General features: G+C 40.7%; 3 protein-coding genes across 4 annotated transcripts; 1 reads left to right on the plus strand and 2 right to left on the minus strand.

Moving 5' to 3' along the window:
• Window positions 1-5,226: 5,226 nt before the first annotated feature.
• LOC140921657 (uncharacterized) lies at window positions 5,227-6,827 on the minus strand. The gene has a single exon (XM_073371663.1). The coding sequence runs from the start codon at window positions 6,825-6,827 to the stop codon at window positions 5,334-5,336; it is 1,494 nt and encodes a 497-aa protein (XP_073227764.1). The 3' UTR covers window positions 5,227-5,333.
• Window positions 6,828-8,157: 1,330 nt separating this feature from the next.
• On the plus strand, window positions 8,158-14,910 carry LOC140922087 (leishmanolysin-like peptidase). Of its 2 annotated transcripts, XM_073372112.1 has the most exons (3): window positions 8,158-8,731; window positions 8,838-8,922; window positions 12,510-14,910. In XM_073372112.1, exon 3 carries the CDS (start codon window positions 12,680-12,682, stop codon window positions 14,630-14,632), a length of 1,953 nt encoding a protein of 650 aa, XP_073228213.1. In that variant the 5' UTR covers window positions 8,158-8,731; window positions 8,838-8,922; window positions 12,510-12,679; the 3' UTR covers window positions 14,633-14,910. The 2 variants fall into 2 exon arrangements, with proteins under 2 accessions (XP_073228213.1, XP_073228212.1); XM_073372111.1 differs by having other exon boundaries at window positions 8,158-8,922.
• A 654-nt stretch (window positions 14,911-15,564) lies between these two features.
• On the minus strand, window positions 15,565-17,659 carry LOC140922088 (uncharacterized). Its single transcript, XM_073372113.1, has one exon. It carries the CDS (start codon window positions 17,520-17,522, stop codon window positions 15,987-15,989), a length of 1,536 nt encoding a protein of 511 aa, XP_073228214.1. The 5' UTR covers window positions 17,523-17,659; the 3' UTR covers window positions 15,565-15,986.
• Between the last annotated feature and the right edge of the window lie 197 nt (window positions 17,660-17,856).

Below are 17,856 nucleotides of genomic sequence, written 5' to 3' on the forward strand. Positions count from 1 at the left end.
TTTGATGACCTTTCTCGTTCCAAAGTCGCATTTTTTGCCTCGTCTGAGCAAACTGAGAGAATTTTCCAGTTGCTATTAGCGGTAATCGTTGAAAGGTTTAAGAGAAAAAATAGTATTAACTCCCACATCAAAATTTAAATTAGTAGTGAACACGTAATGCGAAAAGTAACAGTTGCGGTGTCCGAAGTTCCCGAGACTCTTACCGTTCATTTATTATCGCATATGCAGGGACAAACTATTCAAGTATTCATGATTATTTAGAACTACATAGCCCAACTGGCCAGAATAGCGTCAGTTTTGTATGGACTATTTGGAACTGATGTGAATCTAATAGATGATTCGCAATGTAAAAGACAGCGGTTAATTAGAATGACAGAATTGAAATTATTCTGAAATACCTTTGAGTAGTGGTTTTATCTAAGATTGCGCCATGAAATGGTATAATTTTTAGTTTTATTATTTTTTCTTTCTTTTAAATGTATGTAAATCATGAATCCTTAGCTTGTAACATCTGTCATTTGAGTTCCGTCACTCCGTCGACCAGGGGCGGATCCAGGATTTTTTTTAGGAGGGCGTGCACTCGTCTCTTGCTCTACTTCAACACCAATAAACCACATAGTTTTTTTTTTTTTGCAGAATACCAGTTGTATTAGAAAACCGCAGGTCAACCCTGTGGGGGGGGGGGAGGGGGCGCACCCCCTGCACCCTCCCCCGAGATCCGCCCCTGCATCCCGTATTGCTTCATGAAAGGACAAACTCCCAGTTATTACTGAGTGAACTCTTAAACCCATCAGTTGTAGAAGAGAATATTTTCAAGGGTGTGCGAAGAGGTAAAAACTGATTTCTCTTCGAGCTTTCAACTTTATACAGTTAAAACAGCTCACCTTCACCACCATTTTCTTTCTATACAAATAGAAAAAGCATTTGAAATTTTGTTTTCGAAGACACGTCTCGTGAATCCCGCCATTTATCTAAACTGAGAAATTGCCATGTTTGTTGAAAATCTGATAGGTGTACTGACAGAAAACTCATAGATGAAAATGGAAAAAAATCATACTTACGGTATACTATACTTTTGATACCCTAAGTAATGAGTATAATGAGAGATAAATTTTTCTAATTCCACAGATTTTTTAATGAAAAGAAGACTTTTATACGTGCGCATGTGACATGTTCACCTGGTCTACAAACGCAACACAACCTGGTTGTCCAGGAAATATCCAGGCGCGCGTTGTTTAACCTCTTGGTGTGCGAGATATTTTGGCTTGACAAGCGAACGGCCAGGAAGTACTACCAATTGCTTTTTGCTTGCGTAGTCACACTCCAGTCTCACTAAAGGATTTCCTCCTATTGGTTGAAAGCTCTGGATCACTCTTCGCGTCATAATAACAAGTATCATCTGAAGTTGCTGGTAGTTACATAGTTTTTCATCATGAGCAATTCAACGAACCACACTCGACTGGTGACCGCGACATCGAAGCCGGAAAGACAGGGGCTACAAGTTAACCACGTGATGTGTATCACTGTCGCGGTTACAGCTTTTCTAGCAAATTCCATGTTGTGTTTAATTCATGCTTGTTGCAAAAGGGTGCAGAGGAGTAGCAACATTTTCCTCATTACTCATTTTACAGCCAATACTGTGCAAACATTAGCAAGCATGATGTGTTTCGCTTTTCCCAACATCGGTGATGTCTTGGTCTGTGTACTTAATATAGCGTTTTGCCTGTCAATTTTGTCTGTTCCTGTAATAACGCTTACCACTTTGATCAAGACATTGTGCGTCACTCGATACACGGCTTTTATTTCAGGAAAGCTGCCTCTTCTCCTGTTAACACTATTGGTATTTTTAGCATTGGGTGTGGCGGTACCCCCTTTTGTTGGATTGGGGTCACCCGTGTTATTCTATGAGCACTCAGAAAACGCCTCTGTATCCTATGCAGTATCAACTGCACTCATCTTGAGTGTGATCCCGTTAGTAATAATCTGTACGTCAAACTACAGACTATTCAAACGTGTACGAAGCTACGAACAGAGTTCAAGAAAGGAGAGTGTGCCTCAACTTTATCGAGGAGGAATTGCGCTGCAGTTTGATATACGAAGACGAGAGGACGAAGCGAAATGGATTATGTTACTTCAAGTCGTTGCGTTTTTCGTTTGCCTAATTCCAATCGCAGGGGAAAAAATTGTGTCGTCTTTTCTGCCACGAATAATGCCAGCAGTGGTGGAATACATATTCAACTGTCTTGCACAAGCGTATTGTCTGTTCTCGCCACTCCTGTACGGTTTCTCTAACAGGGAAGTTCGTCAAGCGTTTAAGTTTCGCTGTACTCAGAAAAAGTTTGTGCTTCAAGGTTCGCGATTAGAGAGACGCAAGCAAAGAGTTCCATTGGGTGAAGGTCGTTATTTATCAGATAGAAACGACGTCCGTTTTGTCGTTCCGCGAGTAGAACAATCGTGTGACGCACTGGAACTCAATTGCGCAGGACCTGAAAGATTAGTGCGTTTTACAGGGGTGTCACTTTTATCCGTGGATTTTTCGGTGGATTCTAACGACTCGCGACCGCAAAAACCGGTGAACCGAGGGAAAAGACCAATTACGACAGAAGTTTCCCCTCTAAGAAGACATTCTACACTGAGAAGAAATAAAGAAGGTCCTTCTACAAGACAGGTTAACGATAGAGTGAAAGTCAGATTTGACAGTGAATACAGTGATAGACAGCGAAAAAAGTACATTGCTACTCCTTCCATAAAGCGCATGCGTCAGATTAAGAGGTGCATGTCAGACATGTCTTTAGATGATCTCCAAACCAGTGTAACTGGATCGGAATTTGAGTCGCAACAGCACATGATGCCTCACTATACAAACTATAGCGACCCCATGCGGTCTTCCGGGTTTAGACAGGTTCTGACTAAGAGAGGAAAAACAAAGCGCGCATGCTCGCTTTACAGGGACAGAAAGCACAAACCTAAAACGAAGAACTTCATGGAAAGACGGTGCAGCATTGAGGCTGACTATGCCATAAAGAACAAATGCTGCCAACACCGTAACAATACGGTCAACCCTCTTTAAAACGGAGATATGACTGGGATGGGTACCAAGACGTTTTGCCTCGAAGGGACTGTGTCGATTTTGATTTAGCAGTAGCAAAGAAGTTACTTCTAAAGGACCAAATTCATTGCTTCATGACAAACATATATGTCCCTCAGGGGATATATTCTCTTTAAAGAGGCCCTGCAGGGGTAAATTCCGACAAGCGACATTACCCAAAAAGTAGCGACAGAACGGAAAATGAAATCGAGACGAGACAACCTCCCTCGGCCAAATTGCGACAGTGACGGCAAAGCCGAGAAAAAGCGATAAAGAACCGTGGTTTGGCTAATTTATCACCAGTCTGAATGCCAAGAAGAAGTAAGGTGTTCGATACTCGAAATGTTAACTGAGAAATTGCAGAACGACAAAGAATTTTCCTTCAATTTCCGACAGCGAAGTGAAGCATTTATAAACACCGACAAGAAACGTTATAAAATTCAGACGAGCGACATGGCCCCCGCGCTTCCCCGGCAGGGCCTCTTAAAATATCCTCAAGTTTCGTACTTCTGTGTTTTCTCTCTCAGTCGCTGTGTTATTTAAATGCTGCTAATTGCTTATTGAGGTTTTATTTTCATATTTCGTCTCAGTTCGTAATGGCTGAATTTAGCTAAAGTTCGTGACACAGCAGTGACACAGTTCCTTTGAAGATGATAACTGAAGAACAGTAGCTAACTGTAGGGCGGACATAAGTCGATGTCCGTCTTAAAATGGCGTTCTTAGAGGAGAATTGACTGTTCTAGTTACCAATGCGATTTTCCGTCAGTGAAACGTTGTACTGGTTCGTTTTGGTTTCCTTTCCTGACCACTAAAACTGGACAGTGATACGAAATCTCAAAATTCAGGTTTCGTAAACCCCACGGTGGTGGCCTCCTTTTAACCTACAAGCAAACTATCAGCTGTCATTTGCTATATTTCTTTATGAATCATTTAACAAGAGCTTTATTTAAAAATCAAACAGTGTAAACTTTACACTTCAGGTTAACCTCCTTCATAACGTCGTTCTATAGACTCATTCTTGATGACCATTTACATCAGTTGTTAGATTGAAATAATGCCTTCTTCCTTTAGTCATGATAACATGAGTAATTAGAGTTTCACGGAAAGTTAACAAGCACGTGCTTCCTCAGTGATCTTGAGTTCCGCCAAACCCCCAAGTCAAGTGATATGAAAATGATTTACCTTGACCCTATCAGCGTGTGCTTTCTGTCTCGTTATTTTACGATAGAACCGTTGTCGGAAGCAGCTATTGATTGGCTAAAAAAATCTGGTTCCACTTTCTAGCAATCAGAGATAAAACAAAAGCCAATCTTGTCTTACGTGCGCGGCTTTTTCCGCCTTTGACGCGGACTCCATTCTGTCCGTTGGTTTTCATTGGTTTTTATTGCCAGTCTCTGCACTGTCTGGTTTGACAAAACTCAACTGAATGTTGACGTAACTAATCGATAAGGTTTCGTAAATAATTTTCTTGAGTTATGCCACAACTGTGTACTCCCTAATATGGGGTAATGTCGACTGGAATGAAGGCAATTTAGTGCCAACAAGAAAAAAAACACATTTCCAGTGATGTTGTGTCAAATAAAACAGTGGACTTGTCTAACTATAGGTGCATCAATGTTGCTCAGATTTTAAGACCTCGTTAAAGGATATAGGCTAGAATACCGATTTTCTCGACTCCTCGGTTTCTCTGATCTACTTATTAATTGGAATCATCTAAACTGACGTCCCTTACCTAATGGAAGAGGGTCCCCAATAGCGATCTTCAATCCCGTGATCCCGACCCGAAATGTCGAGCAATCCCGTAATCCCCATGGTTATTGTTGGCATCCCGCCTCGCGTGCATAAGTTCAATCCCGAATCACCTTGATGATTTTGCCATGAAATCCCAAATCCCGAGCTTCAAAGAAGGGAAATCCAGGATCTCGAAAAACCCACTGGGGACCCTAATAAAACATTGTAATTTTAGCCCCAAGTTTTGATCGCCCCGTGTAAGGTATTCCAAGACAGTCTTGGAGTCTGGATTCCAAGCTGTGGACACAGGATTCCTTGAGCTGTATTCCGAATTCCAAAGTCCAGGATTTGGGTTCCACAGACTGAAATTTTCCGATTCTGGATGTCAGTTTCCGGATTCGGAAATCCAGATTACCTTATATGGGGAAAATTCGAAGCAATCCTTTTCCTATGGAGGAGCGAGAAATAGATATTTCACTGTCGTATTACACTGAGTCATTTACATTTTAGTTGACTATTTTCTAGCGTCATTTGACCCAGTCCATATGATGGACGTGTAAGCCTTGCGTAGCATTTCTTTTTTCCAAGAAAACTGCTTCCTTAGTCGTTTAATGTACATTGTAAAGGTGGAATAATATGACCCTACAAAGTGGTCTGCATGAGCGCAAATGAATTGTTCGCAGAGCCCCAACAGGTCTTGGACAAAGGCACTGTTTACATTTTTAAGTTGCAGGGCTTCATTAACGTCCTCAGCGAAGAACAAATTGTACCCCGCGTCTCTAAAGGGATCGAACCAAGTTTTGTTTCTCTCATCCGTTGCGATGTAGAGTGTCTTTGTAAGGTTTAGTGCCTCCCGCTGCTGTAATTTCCATAACCAGTAGTCTTGCTTTACTAGAGCACTTGATGGGTGGTCCGTTCTTCTCACGTGAATGGCGTTATATGGGCGTTCGAGTATTTCTAACACGTTCGCGACTTTTTTCCTTATATTTGGCGCGAAACGAATAAATCGCATAATCCACTCATGCGCGTTCAGCACGGTTTCCCTCTCAAAGAATAGCAATTCTCTGCTATATAAGGATCCTTCGGCAAAATATATCAGATCTTCAGTTCGATAGAACAGTTCGTCCATAATACCCCACACAGGCCTTTCGATAGAGGCGTTGGCTTGATATTGTTTTAGTTCCTGATTACAAATGCGGCGATAAAGGGGGATGGCCCCGTATGAGGCTGATGACTTCCTCATATGTCGTCGAAGAATTCTCCACCTCGTATCATCAGTCTTCTTTGGTATAGCATCAATCCAAGTTCCAAACAGCCCATTGTGGCAAATTCGAGCCCATTTTAAGTTTTTGTATAGGTTTTTGAACTCGTTATGACTAGAAGTGATTTCTTTTATGGGAGTCAGTTTCGACAGCAGTTTCAGATCGATAACCCTGGATAATGGCAGTAGTTGATCTTTAGTTAGCATATTATATATTTCATAACCAGCTGATATTCTTCGAGTTCGTTTGAGTCGAAGAATTTCCTGATGTGGCGCCAGAGGGTGGACCATGAGTGTTCTATTCAGCAACTTTGCTAAGACAACAGCATTTTCAAAGGCAACTCGTTGGTTATTCCATCCCCCGCCAGGCGGTTGATAAGACAGGTATTTAAACGAATTGTCGTTTTGACAGACCAGCCTCCCGTTAATGTAAACAGTTTGTTCTTCCGAACAAGGCTGTATTTCGTCTTTGGATTTAGTCCATTTGAAAGAAGATTTATAACGAAATTTCACGACGATCATGGTAAGACAAATCAAGCAAACAGTGATGAAACCTAGTAGCACCTTTCTCCTCAACATCATAATTCGAATAGCTTTTAAGAAAAACTTTAGTTTCCATATTGAAGCCAAACATAAGTTTGTAATCCATGCGATGAAATACCTGTCTGAATTTTTTTGGAGCCAATGAGTCCAGTCGCGGTTCACGGGTAAGGGCAAATATCGAGGCCGCTTTGCCTTTCGTTCCATTGCATTTCAAGTGAACCGTGGTTTGTAGAGAGTTTGAAGCGGAAAATAGCAATTCATCCATGACCTCATTGCATTGACCTCTCGCGCCTTTCCACTTCAGCGGTTCTAGGTCATCAATTTCAGTGGCCAGTTGCCGCCCACATTGTGATGAACATAAACTGTTCTCTTTTTTCACGGATAAACGTTATCACGTTTTTACACCAGTGTGTGTTTTTTAAAATCTATCTGACATTCATTTAGCTAAAAGCATACTTAGCGCTCACATGCTTGACAGAACCGTGTGTTTTTATTTTAAGCCTATTTGCGCAGGTGTCCTAAACAGGTACCTTTCACTTCAACTCACTGGTTCTGGCGGTAGACAAATCTAAAAAACAACGAGAGTGTTTCTAGACTAGTTATGTTTAGACACTCAAATACTGAAAATCTAGCCTCGACATTTTCTTTATTTTCGTTTTAAGCATGCCTCTCCACCGCCATCGCTCACTGCTTAACTGAGCGTCAAAGGGACCCGAGCAGCGGTGATGATTAAAGCCTAATTCATTAATTACTTGTAGTCGACGCCAGTTGGCAAGAAATGAATTATAAGATGGAGTTCCTCTTCCTTTCTATTTGAACAGCTTAGGTCGGTTAATGACCATGGTTATTAGTCTCTCTGATGTTCATGTTCCTGCAAAATTGTACATAATCAGATAAAACGCTCACAGGCAACCTCATTATAACCTAAAGAAGCACAATGTTCAGCGTTCTTAAAAAACCAAGTGCCAAGGTTTTCCTCTAGCCGTTGTGCGCGTCTTCATTCGTTAAGACTGTACTTGGTTTGCCTTTACGTAAATCCTTTCATCCGTAAATCAGATTCGGCCAACCTCGTCCCCAGGGCTTAACGCACCCATTTTCTTAGAAAAAGTCCTGGAACGAGACGGAGATTCGCGAAGAGCTTCAGGTCCAGAAAAACAGTTGATGTGAAGAACTTTTGAAGGATTCAAGTAATAATTCTCAGAATAAAAGCAGAACAATTTTGCGTGAAAGAAACTGTTCTAGTGATCTTAAAATCCGCATGGGATGTTATTTTAGCAAACGGCACATTTTTGTGGTTTGTTTTTGTGTGTTCTTCACGAGACTATTGTGTCTTTCGTCAACCAGTTTTTTTTCCTTTCTTTTTTTCTTTTTTTTTCTTAACCAGACGTCTACGTCAATTTGTTTACCCAGACGATACGGAAGACAAAATATGCAGTTTGATCTTTTTTGACGTCCCCCGTTGCGGCCAGTTTTGCACAGCGCGAACGTATGTCAATTTTCAGGAAATAGACAATTATTTCTCTCCTATGATGTAGATGACTAAAACCTTGCTCGCTCCGCTTTATGGGCTCCTGCCGTTCGTAAACTGTAACAAATAAGATACGGACACTTGTATTTGCATGACAGCTGTACAATGCAACCGATCGCAAGGAATGAATTTTATATCAGCCTGAATGAGTTTCGTTCGATTATAGGAAGTTGAGATTCAACGCGTCCGTTGATAACTACCCTCCGAATACCAGAATCATTTTCACGTTGCCCAAAAGCTAATACCAAGCCCAATCGGGAGGTCAGCGCGAACCACCTACGCGAGAGCTCCGCTCTTAGGCTTATCATATGTTAGGATCTGTCTATCTGAGATACAGACACAGCGGGTTATATTTATTACGTCACCAAGGTAAACAGCTCGAAAGGTCTTGATATGATCTCATAGTCAAATAACATGAGAGACCGCGGTGCAAGGAAATGGTTTTTTGCGCCTCCCTCAATCTCTGTTTTGCTCTTTTTGTCTTGTTTTTCACCATTATAATCACCCTCGGTTGCTGTTCGTGTTGGTTCGATTATTATTCGATGACTGTTGTGGAACGAAGCAAGGAAAACGATAACTGGTAAGCAATTGCACGAAGAATGGATAATTTTTCAAACTCAAGTAAAAGAGCTGACGTTTTCTTCAACAGATTAGAACTAACAATATTTTCGTATTTGTCTCGACAGCCAAATTCAAATAGAAGACGATAACGTTAAAGCCATATCCAAGTGATTAAACAGATTGACAAACCTGAGGGAGAGTTTTCAGCAGGTAAGGCCCAATGATTTTATGTCAAAAGAAATAGCGACTATTTGTTTAAAGATGATATTCAACAGGTAGCTTAGTAACTGATACCATGATGATATTCCACTCACACTAGCTTGCGAATTTTACTTTATCAGGCATTTTCTGTCAATTATCCCAAATTTCATGGTCATTGTATATAGATGTGCCTCTGTGAGCGCTTGAGTGAATTAAAATGACTTTTGAAATACCGCACCTGTCATGGCGTTGATGGAGAAAAAATGACACGCTTTGAAACCTGCTACCTCAAGGAACAAAATCTACATTGTATTTAATAATACGGTAGCAGATCTAATCAATCGTGTAATTTGAAGGATGATTCAAGTTAAATGGCACGATCTAAAAAAACTGTCTTGCAGTGAACTTTATAACCAAACGGCGCAAAAACATGTTTTTGGTTTTTCTAACCTTTCTCTGCTCAAAAATTAGAAATCGTAGCTGCAATAAAAAAAGAAACAAACAAACGCTATTGCAGCAACCCAGGGCAGTCTCATCTCTCGTTAGCCCCAATTCCTCTAGTCAGAGATCGCGCTTTCATCACAATTTTTGGTACCTTGAAATTTTTTTATTCATATCAAGCATGGACATTATTTTGAATCAACAGTTGCCTTTGGTTGAGTTAAACAAAACTTATCAGCAATTACAGCGTTGTTGGCAAAGAGACCTGGACAACAAGGCCAAAATGTTTTACACAATCAAGTAACGATAAGATTTCCAAATGCCAAATTTTGCTCTTCGCGGTCGGTAAGATGGCTTGCGTGATTCAGACGACTGTCAAAGGTGTAACCGCTTACAAGTCCTAGACGACGACCGGCAATTATGTGGGTTAGCGATCTAGTCGAGTCTGAAGTTGGTTGGTAAAAAAAGGGGGTTCTTGGGTTTCTTTTGCCAGTGAATTAACCTCTCAGGAAATGCTGTATATTACCACCATATAAAAATTTTATTGCTCATTGAACGTTTTGCGGTTCTGTGTCTGGTGCAGGCTTGTCTTCCCATATATTTTGCCTTCCGTTAGAATAATTAGGCGCGCCCATTTTTGGAACGGTCAACTTTCATTAAGCGTTTTTCTGTTGATTTGGTGTTTATTTTCGGAAAGTGGGCGACCTGTGCATCTTCTCCATTGAGACTGTTCGCTTGACACAAAGTGAGTAAATGGAAATTTATTTTCCGTAATTGGGTTACCTGTACATCTGCTCCATCGAGACTGTTTGCTAGACGCATTAAAGTGAGTAAATTGGAAACGTTTGGCGAAATAATGACCCTTTTTATACTCTTTGAAAAATTAGCATAATTGAGGGCGCACCAGAAAGTGTATGAGCCAGTTCTGTGAACCAGTGTAGGGGCCATAATCTGATAGCCTGTTCTTTGTTTCCTGGTTTTGAATACTCTGACGACAGACGGACAACTACGCTATATCTGTCTTACAGTATTCAAGACGAGGAGAAGTCTTGCCCTTTAATTCTAGAAGCTGCCAACGTTAGCATTAGCGAAAAAGCCTGAATTTAATTTTGTTAAAACCTGAGGAATAAATTGCACCAAGTGAAAGTACTTCTTCGTAGGTTGCATCAAAAAGTGACAAAACTGAATTTCATCCACAGACTCAAAAGTTATCAACCATGCACCTTGTACGTAAAGGACAATACATAGTACTACAGGAAAGTATTGCTCAGTTTCGTTGAGTAGGTAACATCATGGTATTCCAAGCACAGACTCAAAAGTTGAGCTTCATAACAAATTAACAGTACCAATTGAAATGACTGGTCGGTAACTTTCATGGTCACACCATAGGATTTCGCCAGTGGCTGAAAGGTTTGAACCACTTTCCATCTTGCAAGCCAAAAGGGCTACACATTGTTTAGCGTTTTTCCTAAGCAAATAAAAACATGATATTTGCCGTATTGAAACTAACACTCCTGTTCCGCCCTCTAATTTACCTGTTCATAATGGAGGCCTTATTAAGTTAACAATTGCTTTCAAGAAAATAATTGTTCCTGCAAAGGTTATTTATCGCATCATTTCCAAAGGTGGAAACAGTGTGACCACCTATAAATACATTAACGCCACCTGCTGGAACACAACACGCTTCTCCGTTCACCCAAAGTGAACTAGCGAAACCAGTTGGTTGAAGGAAAGCGCACACGAACAATGAGATTCGATTATCTAAAACGGCTGGCAAGTTATTCCCGAAAATGACAAGAAAAGGTTTGTGCATGCAATATAAGCTGTCCTCTCTTCTAATTTTCGTCATTCTAGTAAATATTTTGGTTTGCAATGCCTGCGTTTTGATAGATAATCGGTCAGTTACCCCTCATTTAAGTCTATCTTTTAGGGTAGATAAATTATTATATTCACTGACTGATTGTTGCCTATAGCATAACATGCGAGACACGGCTTCAAAAACGACGGTTCGTTTAACTTCTTTGTAATTGTCTACTTAATATGTAGATTGAAATAATCGAGTGTGATCATTCAAACGAAAATCAATTACGTATTTTCAGATCTTCAAACGAAATTTTGAAGTTCCTCCGCACTTGAAGTGAAGTGTAATCTTATTAATGTTAACAAAAATAGCCAGTGGACTTGTATATTTTTTATTTAATTTATATTTAGGTATGTTTCACCTCTTCTTATAAGCCACGTTTAGTGACCGGTGAAACATTTAAGCGTCAAACTTATCTGCCCGTATTTTAGAGGTGTTAGAACGTTTGATAATTGAAGTCCTTTGCTCTCTTGAAATCTTTGGTCCAGTACGCGAACAGGCAATGAATTCGGAACGGAAAGATCTCCTTGCACCATGGGGATTGACTATAAATACCAAGCTGTGATCTTTGTAGAATATAATAAAACAATAATACTGACAATTAAAAAAAACAACAACGACCATAATTCATTTGATATCTACCAATACAGTAATTAACTTTTTACTCTTCGGTTTAACGCATGAAAAATTGCTTAGGTATAAAACTGAGTGGTTGGATTTGCATTGGTTACTACATTGTACACTTGTTTCAAGAACTTGCATCGGCAATCTTGCATTTTTTTCTTGGTTCGTTCGTTCGTTCTCGCTTTCTCTGTCCCAACCCAAGAAACCATGGATTCACATGTAATGCAGGACACTCATAGGACACTATTTACCAGTTGTAGCTTTCGCTAAGTGCCACGAGCAAAGATTTTACCTTCACGCGCGCTCGTCAATTTGTTTAGAAATGTCATGAATTTCCGTTATTTACGACAATGCAAGCTGCAGGTTAGTCATGTGTCCGTCATGCATTTACCGTCCATGGAACGCACTCATGCATTATGCTATGCACATGTTCGCTCGAAATCAATGCATTGTCTGTTCTGCATTACGTCAGAAAAGTTATCCTACACTACTTCATGTTACATCGCTTCGAGATTCATTCTGGCTTAGAACTTTTGCGCACGGCCTTATTCAGTGCTGCCACCTCGCAGCTCTGCGTCTTCGCGAGGCTGCTCGTTGGCGAAAATATTTTTAAGATCGGAAAGTATTTCATAAGTAGCCATTGTGATGCGGTCTCTTTTGTCTCTTGCAGATTTGTACAATTCTTGGAGGACAGATTCTGCGCGTAAGCTTATTAACCACGAGAAGCAGAATCACTGGAGAGTCCTACCTGGGCGATCGGCCCTGCTGTTCCTTCTGTTTGCGTTTTCTATTTCAAAACCTTTCACGCATGCCCATCATTGGATTCCCAAAAAGCACGAGATGAACCACAATGTCCGAGTGGGACCACCACACATTGTAAAACGACAACCATTTTCACAGAAAATGCGATTTGAAGTTGTATACGATGACAGCATCGGCGACTTGGACGAGTCGAAATACGGTTTAATTACGGGGAAATTGATCCCCGAGGCGGTAGATTACTTCCACCAAGCGTTTAGCGTTAAGCCAACCAATCTGCCGATAAAACTGCAAAGAACGTGCAAAAATAACGCTTATTTTTTGAAGGATATAAAAGGTAAATCCGCTGGCGATGTGCAGTTTTGTAAGATGGATTGTGTAAACACACAATGCGGACCTGTCAGCGTACCATCTGACCATTTGGATCAGTGTCGGGTGTGTGATAAGGATGGCGTTAAATGTTTCTCTGTTCCGGGGGAGGAGTGGGAAGCTGGTATGGGGGTTGAATCACGTGATTTCATACTGTACGTTTCTTGCATCCAAACAGATCACTGCAATACGGCCAATACTGTGGCTTATGCATCGTACTGCCAACAGGAGCATGCGCTGGACAGACCTGTTGCTGGGTTTGCAAACATCTGCCCAAATCGTCTCGATACCGATCCAAGACATTACCCGAACTTGTTATCCACCGTAAAACACGAAATCTTTCATGCTCTAGGATTTAGTGCTGGACTATTTGCCTTTTACAGGAACGAGAATGGCGTTCCCTATACGCCAAGAGAAAAGCATGGACTTCCGCCGTACAACGACAAGTATGGCTTATATCAGTGGAGTTCCAAGATCGTGCAAAAGATGGAACGAAAACAGTGGGCAACACGACATGGCGATATATCTCATCAAGTCCACATGATTGTCACACCCCGAGTAAGAAGGGAAGCTAGAAGGCATTTTAACTGTCCAAACCTCGAAGGTGCAGAGATCGAGAACCAGGGTGGTTTGGGAACTGAGTACACACACTGGGAAAAGCGGTTGTTTGAAAATGAAGCTATGACCGGGACTTACACGCAGAATCCTGTATTCTCTAGAATTACCTTTGCTCTTATGGAGGACACGGGATGGTACAAGGCAAACTACAGCTTGGCGGACGAACTAGATTGGGGAAAAGGGCTCGGGTGTCTCTTTACCAAAAGTAGCTGCAAAACTTGGATGGAAACACACTTGCGAAATAGAAAATCCGCTGTACCGTTCTGCTACACGATCAAGAAAAGCCCCTTACGCATGCGCTGCACGCACAGCAAACTATCTGTGGCTCTTTGTAACCTTCGTAAGTACAACAGAGCATTACCTGAGGAATATCAATACTTCAATCATCTGCCAATAAGCGAAACGGGCGTAGATCACGATGTCCAACAAGATTTGGTTATTCGGGATACTGCATCGTATGGGGGTGCAGTGCCGCTGTCGGATTACTGTCCGTTTTATCAGAAGTTTACCTTAACAGGTACGGACGGTACAAAGAGAGAAACAACCTGCACAATGGCGGAAAACGCACCCGCCTTGATTGACAACTACGCTTTGGAGTCTTATGGTCCTGAGACCAAGTGCATGGAGCAAGGGCGCCAATGGATGGCGAAAAAAGGCCTTTTGACGCGAACAATGGTTGACTGGGGTAGTGGCTGCTACAAGTATCACTGCGATGGGGCATTACAGGTGGAAGTAGGAGGAGAGTTGTACACTTGTCATCGTAAAGGGCAACAGTTGGAGATTTCCGGATCAATAAACGAATGGAAAATTAATGGCTCATTGATCTGTCCATCGTGTGAGGAGTTTTGTGGCGCGCAAAACGGTTGTCCTCAGAAGGTTAAAAGCTCTTCAGCTGGAATCGTGTTTGTTGAATACAAGCCAAGAAATGATGCGTGTAGATTTAGAAAGACCTCTGAGGAACTTTTATATTTTGTCTTTTCCAGAATGATTCTCAGCATTAGCTTTATGATCTGTTTTGTGCCTGGTTTTCAATCTGTTTTTTATTGAAATTGACGAACTTATTATATAAATTATAAGGAGATGAATTCACACTGAGTTGGTCACTAGGCAATGTCCTTTCGCAAGCAAGAAGCAAAGGATTTTAGAGGTTACCTTGTAGGTTTTTTTAAATGAAATTACGTATGTTGACCATAACTACGAAGCTTTGTAAATTACCCACAGGTTAAATTCACCAGAAGGCAATATAGACTTGCAAACATAAAGTAGCAAAATTTAACATTAATTGAAGGAATTTTATAATAAATATAAAATATATATTCAAAATATTCATTTCTTTGGATCTATACGCAATCTTTTTCACAAAAAGTTAATGTGCGCATAAAACTAATGACTACGTTATCTCCTTAAACGTGTGCCACTTATTACTCTTAAAATCATCAAGTTAAACTGAACAGTTCTTTTACTGCAGCATTAATTTAAAAAAACACCAAAAAGCAAATTGCTGCGTTGAAGGGACACGGACAGTGTATATTAGATTTTTAACAATACGGAAGGTTGGTCGATAACATGAATGCTACTTGTGCTTTTGTTTTCGTTTCTACTCTTTTTGCTTTTACATTAATTTTTTAAATAGCTCAGAAAAATTCGTGGTGTTGGATCTGTCGATCGTCCTTGAGAAGTAACATTAAAATATATAGAGGGTATTACTAGGGCTCCTCCGATGGAGTTTCGGCTGCGAAAGGCGCGATTTATTATGCAACTACAGGAACGGTGATCTTTTCACGTGTTTTCTGGTTTCGCGCAAAATCTTATTGGTATTTCTTTGGTCGTTATATAACAAAACAGGTTTTAGAATATAACTCCTTTGAGTACTTCCTCAAACAAGGCTTTTTAAGGTCCTTGACTTTAAATACTGGAGAAGCTTAGTCTTACGAGCTTGGAAAGCATTGCTCATGGAACTTAATGACAGGGTCTATATGTTATGTCAGAAAATGTCCATCTAAGGGTATAAATGAAAGTCCTGATCCACCAGATTGGATTTCGTCATTCCAGGAAAGTAAGACCTGGGATAACGTACTTTTAAAAAAAATGCTATGAAAAAAAAAAACATTAATTGGTGTCGTTGAAATGTTGCCGGATAGATTTTACAAAAATTCGCGAGGTTTAGTTGTTTTGGCAGGGACTTCTACAGTTATCAATGCTCAGATTGTAACAGGGCGCTTTCTGCCCAACCCGGTGTGAAGAGGACTATACTGTGTATTGACCTGATTATCCAAAGTCCCCCGTTTTACGTAATTTTAAACTACACTAAAGAACGTAACGTGAAATTTCTATAAGGCAAATGTATTAATCTCCGATTAAACAAGTAAGTTCCGTTTAAAAAAGATTAAACAAGACAAAACTAACTGACACGTAGCTTCGAACACTCGCTCAATAGCGGAAAACACAGTTTATGTTTCTCTGTCCCTTGCAAAAATTTACAAACTGTGCAAGATATGTAGTTTGCCTTCGAAGTTTGAAAACCCAGTCCTGTGTAATTGAAGGAAGTTTTAAAGTGGTGCATTCTTTTGATAGTGTGCAAAGCCCATCGTACGGTTACATGGTCGACAAATAAACTATCTTTTGTCTTGGCTTCGTGGATTCGTCCTCGTCGAATGAGGTACGGATCAGATGGTCCTGCATAAAGTCTTGCGTACTTACAAATCATCAATCCTAATAGGTCCGTGACGTCATACCTCACCAACGAGTTAACGCCTGAAGGAATAAGGCTCTTTGTGAAATATATTTCATAGCCTTTACTACTCAACGGCTCAAAAGATGTTAGATTATCCATGTGGGTTATAACATACAAAACTTTGGTCAACTCACGGAATTTCATTTTTTCCATTTCTCGGAGTCTGACGTAAATGGTTTTGTTGAGATTTGCTTCTTCATCCTCCTTGGAAATAAGAAGGGCATTAAACGGCATTTTAACGCTTTCTATCATCCTTTGGATCTTTGATTGAAGATATGGGGTAAAGCGGATGTAATCAAGGGCCCACTTCTGAGCATGCGCGACTCGTTGCTTGGAGAGGAACCGAATGTCACTGGTGGCGATAGACCCCTCCCGGAAGTAAATAATGTCTTCTTCTACCATGCCTAACTCAGAGATAATTCCTCGAATAAAGGGAATTGGTTTGTAAGGCTGAGTCTGCATTTGTAGTGCATAATCACAAACAGGTTCTACTGTAGGAACATTGAGGAAAAGAGGAAAGAAATCTTGAAATTCAAGAATTTTCCAAGCCTCGTGATTGTTAGCCGCAGGTATAAAATCAACCCAGAAACCCATGGAGTCTCTGTTACAAACCTCATACCGGGTCATGTTTTTGTAATTGCCCAAAAACTGTTGATACGTTCCGCCGACATCACGAACCCTCACCAGCTTTGACAAATGATTAAAATCAACCACCGACGAAATTGGAACAGTGAATTTTTTATCCAGAAGCTCATAAACTTTCGAGTTCGGTTGCAGAGTTTTTCGCACAAATCTCCTCAGTCGCTTGAGCTCAAGTTCACTTGCCAACGCTCGGGCGAGAAGAGTCCTGTTTAATAGCTTTGATATTATGACGGCGTTTTCGAAGGCCTGAAGTTGTTTACTCCAACTGCCAATAGGTGGTTCGTATGAAAGATATTTTTCTTTGCTATAAGCGGTTGAAAAAGAAAAGCCATCGTCAGCGAAGTCACTCGAGAGGATGATTTCTGAAACCTGGTCTTTGTTTGTGCGAAAATTTGCACGTCGCCGAAACATGGCTGCCGGGCGGTAAACCAAGGTTAGTGACACCAAAATCAAAACCATGACAGCAACACCATCTAAAAGTTTTTTCAAGGATGACAATGAACACCCGGTAAACACGATAGTAACACAACATTTTTCAGCAGCGGTACTTGTTCTGGGCATGTCTTCTTGCGGGCAGCATTCATTGTTTTTCGCCCCCGATAAATGAAAAACCAAAACAGTTTTTCAAATCAGAAGGCGGTCTTCGAGAGTCTTTGCTAATTTGATCATATCTCGTAAGATTCTTGTCAACAGTATTAGAAGAGGTGTCAATTAATTTTTGAGGGTCAACAAAACTTGACGTCAGTGACTTTTGGATAGTGGCCGCGGTGAGTTCTGATTGGTTCACTTTTGACGTAGGAAAGTGACCAACGGGTTCGATTGATTGAACCAGCAAATAACCTGCTGTTGAATTTAACCCTCCTGTTTAGATAGAAATTTTCCATTAATTGTCAAA

The sequence above is a fragment of the Porites lutea genome, chromosome 12 (assembly GCF_958299795.1).
Source record: "Porites lutea chromosome 12, jaPorLute2.1, whole genome shotgun sequence".
Lineage (NCBI taxonomy): Eukaryota > Metazoa > Cnidaria > Anthozoa > Scleractinia > Poritidae > Porites > Porites lutea.